Source organism: Sus scrofa, chromosome 8 (assembly GCF_000003025.6).
Source record: "Sus scrofa isolate TJ Tabasco breed Duroc chromosome 8, Sscrofa11.1, whole genome shotgun sequence".
In the NCBI taxonomy this organism is placed as follows: domain Eukaryota; kingdom Metazoa; phylum Chordata; class Mammalia; order Artiodactyla; family Suidae; genus Sus; species Sus scrofa.
The window spans coordinates 113,308,192-113,325,845 of record NC_010450.4 but is presented as its reverse complement, the minus strand read 5'-3'; the positions used below and the strand labels follow the sequence as shown (position 1 = coordinate 113,325,845).

At 38.5% G+C, this 17,654-nt stretch overlaps 1 protein-coding gene across 1 annotated transcript in view; it reads right to left on the bottom strand.

Moving 5' to 3' along the window:
* COL25A1 (collagen type XXV alpha 1 chain) overlaps nt 1–17,654 on the bottom strand; it is a 469,169-nt gene that overhangs the window by 9,920 nt on the left and 441,595 nt on the right. The window contains 6 exon segments of the mRNA XM_021101684.1: nt 444–482; nt 2,949–3,035; nt 7,108–7,161; nt 8,117–8,143; nt 9,572–9,625; nt 16,972–17,025. Coding sequence (XP_020957343.1) covers nt 444–482; nt 2,949–3,035; nt 7,108–7,161; nt 8,117–8,143; nt 9,572–9,625; nt 16,972–17,025 — 315 coding nt within the window.

Here is a 17,654-nt window from a genome sequence, read left to right as displayed (position 1 = left end):
AAATATCACGCTTTCATTTTCTGCTTTCTCAGCTTTGTGACTGATATTGACAGGGTTCTACCAAGTATTTACATGTTTGCCTATGTAACTGAGTATACATAGAAAAAGAATCACAATTAAGAATAATTTTAAACAGCCAGGAGTTTGAGATAAGCAAACTCTTGTCAAGGTGCACTGTCCCTTTCTATTCCGAAGAGAAGATTAACTCTGTACAGAAGGTTCCAAATTACAGTGTTTGCTAAGAACTATCTTCACTCATCAGTTTAGGAAGAAATCAATGTAAATACCATCAAAAATATTCTGGAGATGGAAGTTTTTTGCTTTTGAATACCCAAACAACTTTCAGGAACATCACATTTTTAAAAATCTCTTCTAAATGGTAAAGGCTAGGCCACGTAAGAGAAAGGGAGAGTGCTTCTTCAGAAATAATTCTCTAAACCTACCTTTTGCCAGCAGCCAGGCATAGGCAATCCATCCGGCCCCTATTTTAAAGAGAAGAATAAGAATTCCTCAGGTTCCACAAAAGTGATCATATTTCATAGTTAACATGCTCAGAGGCTTAAAAATGGATTTCTATCTGCTAGGTGTCTTTTAGTCATAGGCATCTTTTACTAATTATCAACTCCCAATAGATTACCCAACTTTAATTAAAATGAAGAAAATGCAAATGTTTTCCAAAGGGAGCACATATTTTGAAAATACATAAAATATAGGATGAACTATACTTAATTTTGAAAAATTATTTGCAAAGCCTAGTGGTCTACTTAGTTATACCATTAAATGATAGATGTCTACTATTTCCCCTTAATAGTATTACAACATATTTTACAGTTATCTTTATTCAATAAACTGAAGTAACTTTCTTCCTGGTCTATGGCTGGATGCATGAAAACGATGAATAATAAATGATGAACCATTTCTATCTGAAGTTTATAGCTCTTCACATGCCAGTATCTTTCACTCTTCTATACTGAAAGCAGATACAGCAGAACATGTTAAACTGACTGATTTAAAAGATAGGCAGCCAGTCTCTAGCTTTATGGTAAAATGTTATTCATAGTCTTTGTTGGTTTTTTCATTAAAATTCTTCAGAAGCCAATTAAAAATTCTGAATAAACAAGAGATTCTTAAATGTTGCAAAATTTATTTCCATTTAAAGTGGAGGCACTCTTCAGATACAAATGATACAAAGAAGGCAGGAGGAGTTGATATATTATGAAGCATGCTTGTGTTTTCTCCCAACAAAATGATTATAAAATATTATATATTATCAATACCAAGCAAACAAAATAAAAGACTAGGCACATCATTTTGAGATTTTTCTCATTGCAATTATTGACTAAATAACATTTTTAAACAAATACAATCTCTTAAAAGACTTGAGTAACATAAATTTATCTTTAAAGAATCATGCTTAGTACTTAAGAATAATATAAGAACATGCAGACCAAGTATAACCATCAACACAACCATAAAAAGTTTTACTTTATACCTCAGAAAAGATGGCTATATTTTCTTTTTAAATGTAAGAAAACCCACTTTGAAATAACTTTAATATATTTGGGAAAAATTCGGTAATGCCAGATTGGTACAAGGAGAGGGATCACCCAGTAGAATTTTAGATTTTAGTATAAGGAGGATTTTGAGTTCATGCCAATGGAGATAGGGGAGATCTGTCTACTTTAGGAAAGTGAGTTTCAAGAGGAGAGACCATTAAATTGAAAAGGTTATGTGACAAAGCGGAGGGTTTGGGCTGCAGACTATTATCATCCTCAGAAGCTCAGAGAAGTTTGCTTTTCTTCCCTATGGCCTCTTAAGCAGCATATCCTTGATTGGTTAACTCTTGACCACAGAAGCTTAACTCTGCAGGCTTGGTCTTTACAGCCCGACAGAAATTTAGTGGAAGAGGCAAAAATACCTTTATTTCATTTAAAGAAAGAAAAAAATAACACTAGCTAAATTTAGGGGTAAAACCCAAAGTTATGGCCTAGAAGTACCTTTACGTAGAAAATTTTTATGTAAAAAAACAATGACTTTTGACGTTTAGTGTAATCTTGAAATAGTTATTGAATAAATTGACAATCCCCAGAACAGACATGGCGGTTGTGTCAGTTGTGAGAACAATGCCAGCAGGTTTATTTGCAGTCACTGATAGAAATGCATGCTTGCTCTCGTCACTCAGCAGTCACTGGAGGAGCTATTCGTGCACATGCATGTAGTATGTTTATCGTGTAAAGCTGGCTCCAGAAGTAACACTTTACACTGAGAGAGGTGAATATGTAATAAACAGGAATTGCATGCAGGGTGGTAGGAAAGAGAAATACTGTACCAATTGGCAAGGGGCATCCAGCCCATCCAGGCCAGGCTGGCCTGGCTCCCCTTTTTCCCCCTTAACGCCACGGAATCCCTGTTTGTAAAGATTAACTCATAATGTTACTAAACAGAAGAAATCACTGAAACACAAATACTGCTAAAGAAATAACCATTTTAACAAAAGGCTGGGAGAGGAGCAACTCTGAAGGGACAGGTAACAGCTAGTGAGGTTGGATGAAATACAGTAGTGCCTGTTGGTTTTTTTCATTAAAATTCTTCAGAAGCCAATGAAAAAATTCTGCTAGGTGAATCTGCTAAAACTAGGCTTTATCTGGGATGGGGAACTTGCTGTCTGGAGGGCACGGAGGAGCGCTGGCTCTCCCTCGGATCCTGCATTCACACCCTGAATGCACATCGATACTTTGAGTGTTGAGAAACCAGGCAGAGCTGGTGGTCAGAGACAAGATGTGCAACCTACCAAGATAACCCAGAGGTTATTTCTGGGAACTTTAAAGTCCATGTTAAAAGACCCCATTCGGAACCAACCCCTGCTGGCCTGGCCCCTCCAGCTTGCTCTTCTCCCAGCTGAGCCTCCACACGTGACATCTGGAGACAGTTACATGAGTGAGACATACCAACGGGCAGGGTGCATCTAATCCAGGAGCACCCTGTTCTCCTTTCTCCCCTTTAGGCCCCTTTTTGCCTTTCTTTCCCTTTTCCCCCTGTGGATACAAGGGTTTAAATAGAAGACAGGTTTTATTTTGGGGGGCAATAATGGTGATTCAAAAGATGGTTTAGCCAATAAAAGTCTGGAAGGGCATTTACCACTGTTTTCTAGTTTAGGTAAGGCACACTATTATGAAAAAAATACCTAGACTTTCAGAGTGGCAGTGGATTTTGGGCAGTGGATTTTGAGCAGTGATATGTGAGATTTTGTTAAAAATACTCAACAAGATGAAAGAAGGAGAACTTAAAAGCCAACACATCAGAAAGAAGGATCAGTGCTTAGACTCCAGTGCCGTGGTCCTTGTGAAGGAGTTGTTCATGCCACTAATCTGGGGAGGATGACAGACACCATGTTGAAGCCAGCCAGGGGCAAGTGAGGTTCAGAAGAAGAACAGAATAATTGGGTGGGAATTCACCCATTTTTCAATAGCTGCCAACTTGCTTTTTTTCTAATTCTATAGCAGATGAAAGCTACATTGAGCCAGAGGAAAAGGAAAAAGTATTTAACAGCTTCTATCTTTTGAAATGTTTCAATCTTCTGGCATTATTTTTTGTAGCTCTCATTTAAACATATTCAATGTCTTAAAATATACTTCTCTTTCTTTCAATATTCTTTTTAAGGAAACGGAAAGCAAATGCTCTCCTCAATACGTCAGATAAACACATTTTAAAAGTGCTAAGATTTCTCAGTAACACCAATTGGAGAAACAGACTTATTTATAAACGCAAAGATGTTCTTTAATTCACTATTGATCTCCTGCCGGGTGTTCACAATGGTAAATGGATTTCCAGCTTACTCACAAGGTAGCAAAAGCCAAAAAAAAAAAAAAAAAAAAAATTTCTCTCCAAGAGAGGAAAAGCAGTTTGGATTCAGTGGAGCTTACAGTAAAAATGAGGTAGGCAGGATAATTACATAGTAGGAATGGAGCCATGGAAATTAGTATTTAGGAATCAAGGTAAAGGTTGTGGAAATCTGCATGGATCAGAGGGATGGAGGAATTAAGGAAAGGAGGCAAAAGGAGGAGAAGGAAGGAATGCACCTCAGCTGTTTCACATTAGCATAAATATCTCTGCATATTTATAGACGAGAAGCTGGTGCAGGATGGAATACATACAAAATACTATGCAACGTGTATTTAAATTATCAATCAGGATGGCAGATACAATAAATCTGAAAAAATTTCAGAAGCAAAACAACATGAATATTCAAAGACATACACATAATAGATCTAGATGAGATATGCATTCAGATTAATGCATTCACTCCACATTGATCTCCTGTGTGCCAAAAAGATTGCATCAGAAGGCTCAGAATCAAAACCACTTGGGTTTTTCTAATATGGGGGAAAAAGAAATTCTGTGTGGTTTAGTTGATCATGATCAAAAGCAAAGACCTGAGGAGAAGCCAGGGTGAAATGAGAGTAGGTGTGATAGGAAGATGGGAGGAGCTTTTGCAAGTGAAGTGAGGGCTCCCTCGCTCCCTTCCTGCAAGATGAATCAACGCTCTTCCTCAGCAAACAGCTTCAGTGCCGTGACATAAAATTGATTTAAACTTGTTTGGGAGGCAGTGGACTCTTCTTCACATAGATGTGATTGACACCAGGTGTGCTGGGTATTATTAATTTAGGACTCAATTCATTTTTCATTGGTTAATCAACTTAGATTAATCACTCAAAGAAAAGTGTCATATGAATGTCGACTGTAACAGGCTGAGGGAATTGTTTTTTGGTAATATTATAGTCAACCTCGTGCTCTATGGAAACAGACACTATTATACAAAGAATAATGTGTGATGTTCTTATTATTCAGCATGGTTTTGTAACAGTTAGTAATTCCCTGTCTTATCTGTCTTTGTGGGTATGAACACAGAAAGGCTCTTGCTAATTTTTATCTCATGTCAAAGAATAACATACATGAAGTATTCACATTTGGGGCAAATTTTCCTAAATATAAAATTCTAATCATGGAATCTGAAATATGGAGATATTTTTTAAAAATACATAATAATGTACTTTAACATTATTCTGAGGATTAAATTTGTAGCTTCAGGTTTTCCTAAGTTATAATACCAGTAATTTCTTCTTTGTTTAAAAGATCATTAAAATGAATATCTTCATAATGGTGACACTTTAGGTCAAAAGTTTGCATGTACAATTTCTCTCAAAACGTTTGTTTTACAGTTAGAATTTACAATTCAGAATAAAAGAACTTTTCTTTTATGTCTCAGTGTCCCTGTCTGTGAAATGGGGACAATAACAGCACCAATCTCAGGGAGTTGTTACAAGGATTAAGACTTATATGTAAAGCTCTTGGAAAAATACATAATAAGCATTCCATAAATGTGATGATACTGATGATGATAATGCTGGTGCTTTTATATAACCACTCACACGAACTTTCCTAGCAAGGGGAAGCCAGAGTAATGCTCAAGGCTTAATACCCCTTTTTGGCCAATTCTCACTTGGCCTTGCTTTTCAACAGCTATGAGCTTCAGTGTTAAAGAGAATTTATAGGGTTTTGAAAATAGTGTGTTGGCGTTTCCATCGTGGCTCAGCAGTAATGAATCTGACTAGTATCCATGAAGATGTGGGTTTGATCCCTGGCCTCGCTCAGCGGGTTAAGGATGTGGTGTTGCCGTGAGCTGTGGTGTAGCTTGCAAATGTGGCTTGGATCCCAAGTTGCTATGGCTGTGGTGTAGGTTGGCAGCTGCAGCTCCAATTCAACCCTAGCCTGGAAACTTCGATATGCCGTAGGTGCAGCCCTAAAAAAGACAAAAAAAAAAAAAAAAAGACAAAAAGAAAGAAAAAAGAAAATTTAGTGTGTTAAGGAGAGGACATAAATTAATCTGAAAAATAGAATCAGATTAAATTTGAACAGTATCCATAAAATAAATGCACAAAGAAGTAAAAATAAAATTTTTTTTGAGTTGAGAAAGTACAGTTTCAGCCACTTTAAGATTTTCATTATTCTATAGAGGTGCTGAGTTTTTGTTTTTTTTTTTTTCCTTCTTTGGTTGGGTCCAATATAGAAAAATTATTCTTCAAAGACCCAAGCTAAGGGGAGAGGAAAGGAAAAAGTAGTTTAAAAAAGTGAAAATTTTGCTTCCAGACATAAAACCATTTTGCATGATTTTGCCTCATATATCCTCTGGAGCTGATGGTCTTGAGATAGAACCTAAATACCAATCTCATAAAACACAGCAATATCTTCATTTAAAAATATCTACAGGATTTCCTGTTGTGGCTCAGAGGTAGCTAACCAGACTAGTATCCATGAGAACATGGGTTCAATCCCTGGCCTTGCACAGTGGGTTAAGGATCTGGCATTGCCATGAACTGTGTAGTGCAGGTTGAAGATGAGGCTCAGATCTGGCATCACTGAGGCTGTGGTGTAGGCTGGCAGCTACAGCTCTTCTTGGACCCCTAGCCTGGGAGCTTCCATATGTGATGGGTGTGGCCCTAAAAAGACAAAACAAAAACAAAAAGAAAAAACCAACCCCCCCCCCCAAAACCCCAAATCTACAGCATCTGAAAGCAACAAGCTCTGGTCCCTTTGTAACAGACACAGGGGTTTATCTGTCTCACTGCTTGTCTTCTATTTTCCAATTTAAAAAATCAAGATACACAACACATCTTCTGTCTCTACTGGGGATATTGTGAAGAGAAATGAGATGCTGGATTTACAGGGTTAGGTAAGCTCTGCCAGAAGACCGCTGCAGATCTGTGCTATTTAATTTTACTTTAATGTAATGAATGCCTCTTCCTGACCATTTTCAAAAACCCCTGGAAACTTCATGTTTCAACTAATTGGTGTCAGGTGGTCCAAAGATTGTAGGTTGGCTATCTGGGGATTGTAGATTTTTTTTTCCTATGCGAACAGTGCCGTTATTTCCTGCAGTGCAGCCTTCTCTATTCCTCTGTGAAGACCTGGTTGTTCAGAACCGACATCAGTGTTTTTTGGGGCACAGGATGGAGAAAGATTAGATGTATGAAAGAATCTCATAGGTTGAAGAGCCAAGCAGACAGAAGCAGAAAATCAAACAGGCACATGCTAGGATGGAAAGGTCACCTTTTCCCCCTTTTCTCCCAGATCACCCTTCTCTCCTCGTGGACCAGGAAAACCCTACAGGATAAAAAGCAGGCCAAAAAGATCTATTGGTGTAACTCTAGTAACATCACATTAAAAATAAGATTTCATGTTTCTGAATGCAAATATAAAGAAACATGGCATGCCCCCCACATTTCAAAACTTAGTTGGTAAAGTAGCACTTTGAAATAAGTTGTCTAACATCTCAAGTATCATACTCGATAGGTTTCTTGCTTTCTCTACTAAGAAATGTGTAGTGGAGCAAATATCAGGGTCCTAGTTTGAATCCTGGCAAGTTCTTTGATCTGAGTGGCTGCAGGCAAATCACTTACCTCAGCATTTTAGTCCTTTGACCGTAAAATGAGGTTAATATCCACACACAATTGCTGGCGTGGGTGTTAAATGCAGTGATATACATAAAGTAGCAGAATGATGTCTGCACACAGCAGGTGACCAGTAAACAAGAGCTACAACCATTTTTGCTATGGCTATTATTCATATAATACAGCATAAGCAGTAATCATTTTAATAGGGATTGGCTTTTGACATTCTCCATTTTTATAGAATTATGTTACCATAAGATATATAGGGGCATTATGCTAAAAAGAAAAATATTACATAACAGCTTTGAGAATAAACATAATATACCATTCCCTAAAGGTAGCACGTGAAAGATATTTCAATTTTATGAATATTTTTAAATAAATGGTATGACTGCTAATGTTTTCTAACATGGGAAAGTATTTTGAAGTGCCCCTATCAAATGCCAGTCATTAATTTTATACCGGGTAATTACAGTTTTTGCTTTTATGCCTCTCTCATGCAGACACTAGTGATGTATTTCATATTGCCCTCTATATGCACAGCAATATATGCTGTATGCATAAACTATGTGCACAGAAAAAAATTAGATGTTTTCTTGCTATTATTGATGATGGAGACCATCAGCATCTATTATAATGGGAAGATGTTTGTTGTATGAATTACTTACATCAAGACCAGGCTCTCCATCTTTCCCCTGCCAAAGAACCATAGTAACTACATTAGTGTTCCTAAGTTTCATGAATAGGTTATTGTTCTATTTAAGCCTGCCTGGACATGCAACACTAGAATTAGAACAACTGCTTCAGAAATGTGAAAAAAAGATCTCTACTGATTAGTAATAAAAATTTCTTTCACTAAGTCAAGTGAAGTGAATGTTAATGTTGCAGTTAAGGGTCATGAAAATGTTTTATTATATATCGGGTTAAATAGTCTGATATTTTGCTGAAGTTTAATGCTTGGTATGCAAGCTATCAACCTAGGAGTAAGTCAAAAGCAAAAATACTGTTTAGTTGATTTAAGAACACCAGCACTAATAAAATATGCAAATCAATGCTACTTTAGTTCGACAACTTAATAGTTAGCTCATAAATGGGTAAAGAATGTGAAAACCGTTTATTGTTAAATACAGTTTTAGTTTGGCTAGATGTGCACCTTGTTCATGAATATCAAGGGAGTGAAGATCACAATTTAAAAACGCTTTGTAAATGAATGATCCTCTATTATAAAAGGAGTACAAGACTGTTGTGCAAAGATGATAAATTCATTCCCATGGTTCAGATTATCAGGGCAATGACCAGGGACACACAATCGAACCACCCAAAGTGACTGTGAAGTTGCTTTGATCCCATCAATGAGATTCTGAGATCTGTTTCCAAATCGGTACCTCTTTTAGCACTCAAGTAATCATGATTTAAGTTCTTTCAGTTCATAAGAACTAGAAAGTACAAGGTATGTGGAGGGTACATAGGGGTTAAATACCTTGAGACAGTGTATGTCTACTGTAGTCCTACCCAATGCCACTGAATCATTTCTAATTATCCCAAAGATAATGTTCTGAAGCAAACCTGAGGCCTCTATTGGAAGTGGGTGTCATTGAAAATTTTCAGAAGACAGAAACATTCTCTGTTCTGAAGATCACTTGTCATTACAGCAATTTAGAAAGGTCAGAAATATCAAAGTCATTGTAAACATCAATTTGAGAAATAGCTGCTATTAGCAAGAGGAATTTTAGTAAGTAATCTATAAGGACAAATCGAGTCTGAGGAGAGCTGTTTTAAATAAAGCTTCCACACCCACTTCGGGTTTAGTGACTTTCCAAGGAAGGGCCAATTATGGGCCAGGGAGAACATCCTGCTTTGAGGTTGGCACTGACCATCCTATGGACAACTTCATCTGGACAATCTTCAGTCTTGTGAAGTGTGGGTGTGACTGACTGCATGTGGTTGTGAGAATATGACACGAATATGACCTGCTCTGAAGTGCACGGTTACAATGGTGTTGCAGAGAATTAGTGGGCTGTTCTTTGCTCCTAGAACAGGATTAGTCTCCCCATGAGGGTAGGGTTAACCGCGTCAGGGACAGGCCAGTTACACCGAAGGGGGTAAATATCGCGAGAACTCACGGGCAGACCGTAAGGCCCTCGGGGTCCTGGTTCTCCCATAGCTCCTTTTTCACCCTGAAATAAAAGGGGAAAGTTCAAATCATCCTCCAACACCTGTATTCACGCACTGGCCCTAATGGCGTGTGTCTAAAGCCTCTACTGGAAATATCATTCTATCAAAACTCCAAATATTCAGACTCTCCCAGGGTCTCTGCCAGTGATAGAGCAAAAGAAATCCACATTAACATATTTTACAGAATGACCTTAGAAAGAGGGACCGTATGGGAGACTGCTGCCACCCAGCTGAGCAAAAGGACTTGCATATCTAGGATCCTGTGATTGGGTTCTTTTGACATTAATGTGAAATGTTTATTTGTTACTATTTTTTTTTTTTTAATTTTTAGGGCCCCACCCGTGGCATATGGAGGTTCCCAAACTAGGGGTTGAATGGGAGTTGTAGCCACTGGCCAACACCACAGCCATAGCAACGCCAGATCCAAGTGGCCTCTGCAACCTACACCACAGCTCATGGCAAGCCGGAACCTTAACCCACTGATGGAGGCTAGGGATCGAACCTGTGTCCTCATGGACACTAGTCAGATTTGTTTCTGCTGAGCCACGATGGGAACTCCTATTTGTTATTGATTAAGTTACTATTTTTTCAAAAATGTAAGAATAAAATGCTCCCTCCCAGCCTACCCCCCAGTATCTCCTCTTCAGCAAGCTCTTCCCTCCTTGAATTCCCCACGCCTTAACTGAACTGTATTTTAATTTCACAGAGGCCTCACACACCAGGCAGCACACCCCTGTTATAACTTGTATATTCTCTGCTGAGTCCCTCATGAGAAAATGCACAGTAAGGTGCCAGGGGCCCTGGCTCTGTCCCCTACAGCATTCTGTTCCATACAGTTTATAATAGTGTCTGACACACCAGTAAATATTGTAGAATTAACCAATCAAGTCAGATCAATACAATCCTGTACATTTTGCTTTTTTTCTGGAAAGAAAAAAAAAGGGGGGGTTTAAGAACTTTTATGCCTTCTACTCAATGCTTGATAAGGCAGGAATTTATTCCTTCCTCATTCTCTCTCCATGTACCTATTTAAGTAGAATAGCTTGCCCCGGCCTAAACAATAATCTTGAATGGTTATAAAAAATAAGTGCAATTGGAGGTGGTCCCAGGAATATGAAATAACTGTGATTAAAAAAAAGAGAGATGTTCTGCATTTTGAGTATGTTTTCTTCCGCTCCCGTCTCCAAAATGAAATTGTCAGTATTTAGCATGAAAACTTCAGGAGTATTGATGACATTTATGTGAGGAGCCAAAGAGAAAAATGCTACTTTCTTTCATCACACCCCTAAAGAAGTTTAAAGGTTAGTAAACCTTTTTCCTGGGTAAAATGTCAAGTTTACCAGGTAACTGAATACGCAGACCCAAGTATTATGCTGTGTTTCTCTATAGTCCAAATTCCCATGTGAGGAAATTTCAAGTCACTGTTCACAGTCTTCTCTAATCTAAACTTAGGGGTTGTTGGTACCCTAAGTGTCACTTAGAGGCATGTATACTATAGGGAGATAACTGGGAATAAATATGATAAAAGCTGGTTGAACTTTATCTCATTATTGCTTTACGTTTATTGCTGAAAGAGCAGGAATTATACTCAGCAAAGTGACCAGGCTTTGAAATGAAACAGATTTAAATTTGAATTCTACTTCTGGCATTTACTGTGTGACCTTGGATAACTTTTTTAACCTTTCTGTGCCTGTGTTTCACTGGCTATAAAATAATAATAATACATATTCTGTAATAATTTGTCTGAAGATTAAATGCGATAAAATATGAAATTCTATGTTGCCAAGTAATATGCTCATAAACAGTACCTATCATTATTATCGTATAGTTAGAGGTCTTTTTTAGGGCTGTACCCATGGCATATGGAGGTTCCCAGGCTAGGGGTCTAACCGGAGTTGTAGCTGCCGCCTACACCACAGCCACAGCAATGTGGGATCCAAGCTGCATCTGCGACCTAGACCATAGTTCACGGCAATGCCGGATCCTTAACCCACTGAGTGAGGCCAGGAACCGAACCTGAAACCTCATGATTCCTAGTTGGATTCGTTTCCACTGTGCCACAGCAGGAACTCATAGAGGTCTTGTTTCTAATGAAAAGGACTTGGTAACCTGAAGAGCACTAATTCAAAATAAATTTCTTTTAGTTTGATGCAAATCAAAACTACTATGAGGTACCATCTCACACCAGTCAGAATGACCATGATTAATAAATCCACAAAACAAATGCTGGAGAGGGTGTGGAGAAATGGAGTACCATCTCACACCAGTCAGAATGACCATGATTAATAAATCCACAAAACAAATGCTGGAGAGGGTGTGGAGAAAAGGGAGCCCTCCTGCACTGTTGGTGGGAATGTAAATTGGTACAACCACTATGGAAAACAGTATGGAGGTACCTCAGAAAACTAGATATAGAACTATCATATGACTCAGCAATCCTACTCTTGGGCATATATCCAGATGAAACTTTCCTTGAAAAAGACACATGTACCTGTATGTTCATTGCAGCACTATTCACAATAGCCAAGACATGGAAACAACCTAAATATCCATTGACCAATGAATGGATTAAGAAGATATGGTATATATACACAATGGAGTACTACTCAGCCATAAAAAAGAACAAAATGATGCCATTTACAGCAACATGACTGGAACTAGAGACTCATACTAAGTGAAGTAAGTTAGAAAGAGAAAGACAAATACCATATGACATCACTTATATCTGGAATCTAATATATAGCACAAATGAACCTTTCCACAGATGGAAAAATCATGGACTTGGAGAACAGACCTGTGGTTGCCAAGGGGGAGGGGGAGGGAGTGAGATGGCCTGGGAATCTGAGGTTAATAAATGCAAACTATTGCCTTTGGAATGGACAAGCAATGAGATCCTGCTATATAGCACTGGGAACTCTGTCTAGTCATTTATGATGGAGCATGATGATGTGAGAAAAAGGAATGGATATATGTATGTGTGACTGGGTCACTTTGCTATACAGTAGAAAATTGACAGAAAACTGTAAACCAGCTATAATGGAAAAAAATAAAAATCATAAAATAAAAAAATAAATTTAGTTTGATCTAGCAGTGTTATTTAGAATTTTTAAAATGGTGGTGGTGGTGATGGGGTGTGTGTGTGTGTGTGTGTGTGTGTGTGTGTGTGTATGGTGGGAGGAGGGGGGTTTAGGTAGGTTCATGTAACCTGGAGTTGGTCTAATTTGTAAAAACTCAGCAGATTAGAGTAGGTCTAGTTTGAAAAAATCTCCACAGGGAGTTCCCTCGTGGTGCAGTGGGTTAACAATCTGGCATTGTCATTGCAATGGCTCTGGTTGCTGCTGCAGTGTGGGTTTGACCCCCAGCCCAGGAACCTTTGCATGCTGTGGGTGCACACCCCCCCCCACACACACACAAAAGAGGAAAAATCTCCACAGATTATTTTGATTTACCTACTCCCTTCTTCCTCCTCTGACTCAGTACTTCAGCTTTATTTTGTTTTTAAAATGAATATACCCTGGCTTATTTGAATTAAGCTGTCACTAAAATATTTGTCTGTGGAACTCCTCTTAGAGAATTGCCCATCATAAATAATTTCTTTAAGCTGATAAGGACAATTCCATTTCACTCTTCAGTGACAGCTTCAGAAGTGGATGTATAACTCAATTTGGGTCATATGTCCCAATTCTGGGTTGGGGGAAGTCACTGGGAAGCACTGGGGAAGCTTTTCTCATGGCCAAGGAGGGTGCAGGAGAAGATGGTCCCTATGTTTGTTCTCTACTGATGTCTCTCCAGAGCAGAGGTTTGGAACCACTGTGACCAGCTTGCTTGTTGCCATAAGACAAAGCCAGCTTGTGGAAAGGGCACAGAAGCAAAGCCTAGAGTTCCTCCTTTGAATATTTTTTCAGACAAAACAACAAATTTCTTTATGGTTTAAGCCATTTTGAGTTGGGGTTCTGTTACTTAGAGCCAAAAGCATCCTAATGGTCTCAGCTTGAAAACTTTTTCTTTTTTAAGGCTGTGCCTGCGGCATATGGTGATTCCTAGGCTAGGGGTCCAGTTGGAGGCTACAGCTGCTGGCCTATACCACAGCTCACAGCAATGCCAGATCCTTAAGCCACTGAGTGAGGCCAGGGATCAAACTTTTGTCCTCATGGATACTAGACAGATTTGTTCCCGCTGAACCAGGACAGGAACTCCCAGCTTGAAAACTTTTTAAATTTTTTTTAATTTAAGAAAATTTTTAGTTGTTATTTCCCCAATACAATTTTTTTTTCTACTGTACAGCATGGTGACCCAGTTACACATACAGGTACACATTCTATTTTCGCACATTACCATGCTCCATCATAAGTGACTAGACAGAGTTCCCAGTGCTACACAGCAGGATCTCATTGCTTAACCATTCCAAAGGCAATAGTTTGCATCTATTAACCCCAAGCTCCCCATCCACCCTACTCCCCCTTGGCAACCACAAGTCTATTTTCCAAGTCCATGATTTTTCCATCTGTGGAAAGGTTCATTTGTGCTATATATTAGATTCCAGATATAAGTGATGTCATATGGTATTTGTCTTTCTCTTTCTAACTTACTTCACTTAGTATGAGTCTCTAGTTCCAGTCATGTTGCTGTAAATGGCATCATTTTGTTCTTTTTTATGGCTGAGTAGTACTCCATTGTGTATATATACCATATCTTCTTAATCCATTCATTGGTCAATGGATATTTAGGTTGTTTCCATGTCTTGGCTATTGTGAATAGTGCTGCAATGAACATACAGGTACATGTGTCTTTTTCAAGGAAAGTTTCATCTGGATATATGCCCAAGAGTAGGATTGCTGGGTTATATGGTAGTTCTATGTAAAGATTTCTAAGGTACCCCAGCTTGAAAACTTTTTAGGAATGAAATATTAACACAGGGCTTTGAAAGGGCAGCTTCTTTTCCCACATTAATTAATTCCAAAGAAGTTTTGATCCTCTCGAATTTAATACACCCTATGGAGTTCCAAAGCAGTTACAAAGCCAAAATGAAGAGTTCAGCTGAAGGCAGGAACCATGAGGTGCTCTGAAGCCCTGAATATTAATGCTGTCAGTCATGTAGTTGACAATTCTTGAATAATATTGCCTGTCAAATACCTGGTCTCATTTTATGAAGGCTCTTTAATCTGCATGTCTACACTGAGGAATTATTCTAGAATACCACCCCCCTTTTGATTTCTGCCTCTTTAAAATGTGAAACTTTTTCAAGAGAGTCCAGATGGCACCCCAATCAATTAACTTTGAGAATCGCACTCCAGTTTAGCACTTAGGGTGAGGGGCACTTGGAAAGTACTGATATATGATCCAGCTAAGATAGCTAACATGCTGAGTAAATACAAGTGTAACACTTTACACTGCACACCATTTGGTTTAAAGTATGCCTTTAAATTCTTAGCCATTTCACTTGCTCTCCTGGTGAATTCTAACCCAGCATTGCGACTTGATACTCTTGTGACACTGTGGAGCTCTCGGAAGTAGCAGCTGATTTACCAAACGGTAAACCCTCTTGAGCCCCAGGACCTTCTGCCAAAAGACTACTTGAGATTTGCTGTTCCATTTTTAGTCCATGTACTGGATTTCTTGATACAATGCTTAAATGCTTCGGCAGCATGAGGCTCTTGGCTTTTAAATATTTTTAATTAAGATGATCTTGGTAAGTTGGTTTGATCTTAGAAATAAGACAGCTGCAGATTCAGATGATGTATTCCTTTAGGACTCACCTCATTCTGAAAGGATTCTTGGATAAAGCTAGCCTTTCTCACCACTGAATGCATAGCCCGTCCTATTTGTGTTCACTTTGGCCTCCTTATTTGTTATTTCTTACAGATACATTTTTCTCCCCTCTGCAATTAGATTGTAAAATCTTTTTTTTTTCTTTTGTTTTTTTAGGGCTGCATCCGTGGCACATGGAGGTTCCCAGGCTAGGGGTATAATTGGAGCTGTAGCCGCCAGCCTACACCAGAGTCACAGCAACGCGGGATCTCAGCTGGTCTGTGAGCTACACCACAGCTCATGGCAATGCCAGATCCTTAACCAACTGAGCAAGGCCAGGGATTGAACCTGCAACCTCATGGTTCCTAGTTGGATTCATTTCCGCTGTGCCCTGTCGGGAACTTGTAAACTCTTCTAGATAGGGACAGTAGCTGCTTCTTTGACTGGACTGAGTAAATATATACAGTGTATTAATGAAAGGCTAAAGGATGATGAATCAATTACTACTATTCAATTCACTGGAGCAATTAGCAAAAGAGACTGCATAAATGGGAGGAGTGCTTCTATCTCACACTAGGAGTGCACCATGTTTTGTATATTGTAATGTGGTAAATATTTACTGAATAATTGAATTCACTTTATAGGACATGGAATTATGGGGTTGGGATGTATGCCAATGAAATCACCATGTGGCCCTCTTTTTTTTTTTTAAAAGCAAATTATCCTGCAATGATGAAACTCTTTAGTTTTAAAAGACCACAAATTTACACCATGAATCACCCCAACATTTTGAAGCTGTCACCATTAAGATGCTTTCTTTGCATCCTCTGGAAATTGATGACACAATTCCACTCAGGCACACACAAAAACCTTCTAAGTTTTCCAAGGTGAGGAAAAGAAAAAATGGGAGAAAAACAAAGAAAAAGGGAGAAAAGTTCCAGACAGATGACCAGCTGCCGATGCTGTAGTACATTTTTTTGTGTCAGATATTTATCTTCTACCCTGAATGTCTTCCCCCCCTCTCCCCCAAAGATATGGAAACATGGCTTAGCAATAGAGAGGTTAGTGAGAGGTTTTTGTTTTATAATGCACTGAAATTATTTCCTTATGGTTAAAGAAAGACAGGCTATTCTTTTGCTTAAGAAAAAGAGGTATGTGTAACTGCAGAGAATACTTAGCTTTTGTAATTTTCTTTAAAAAATAACTTATTCTGAATGAATACAGTAGCTTTATATAAAAGATTATCAATGAGGATATGTAGTTCTGGAAATTTTAGCCCCACTGATTTCAACTTTCTGGATTAAGGCCAAATGAAAATATCTTCCTTATGGGTTAAGAAAGAATAATATTCTTCTGTGCTATTTATTTTACCTATGAAAGTCTATGAATTGCTTTTTTTTAAGTTAAGGCAGCCATATTCTATTTTAATACGCTGTTGTTCTCTTGGTGTGAACAAAAGTTAAGATGGTATCTATTTCTTTTACTATTAGATAGCCCTTTATTTCTTCTGGGAAATGAACAGTTCAGATTAAGTAATAGGCAAAAGCCACACTCTGTGTTTTCTTTAGGTCACAGCTTAATAACCTCAAGAGTGACTTACTCTTTCTCCTTTGGGACCTGCAGGGCCATGGGGTCCCATAGGGCCATCGGTACCCTAAAAAAAGATAAAAAATAATATGAGAGCTATCCCAAGGGCTGTAATAAAAGCAGTTATAATTTATCTTGGACTCTTCCTGGGTAAATGATGCCTTAGAATGTCAGTAAGACAACACATCTCCTTTCAAACAGCTTTCGGCTTGATTCTTTCAGGCCAGTGGTTTTCAAGAAACTCATGCAAAAGGGATGAATTGTATAACCGCATATCTCAATGAAAGGCATAAGCACAAAAGTGTATATCATATCTAATTATATTTTTTTTCTCCCGGACTGAAAGAAACATCTTCGCTTTGCCCTCAAAAATCTTAAGAAGAAAAATGTCACTGTTCTTGCTTCACACCGCCTCTTCTTCACATCCATTCTCGGCCCCCCACAGTTAGCTCCGCTCCTCTTGGCCACAAACACTCTCAAGTCTTGTTTTCAGCAGTTTAAGAGGCTCGAACAGTTACACAAGTAAGAAGAAAAATTAAATAAATGAGAACACTGTTTAACTGTTTAAACTTTCTTCAGCTCTGTTGGAAGCAGCGGGTGGCTTAGAAGGAAGGAATTATTCTTATAGGTTCTGCCGCAGTGGCTCAAGGCACTGGGCTCACAAGGCACAAACCAGGGAGCTGGACCATTTAATTT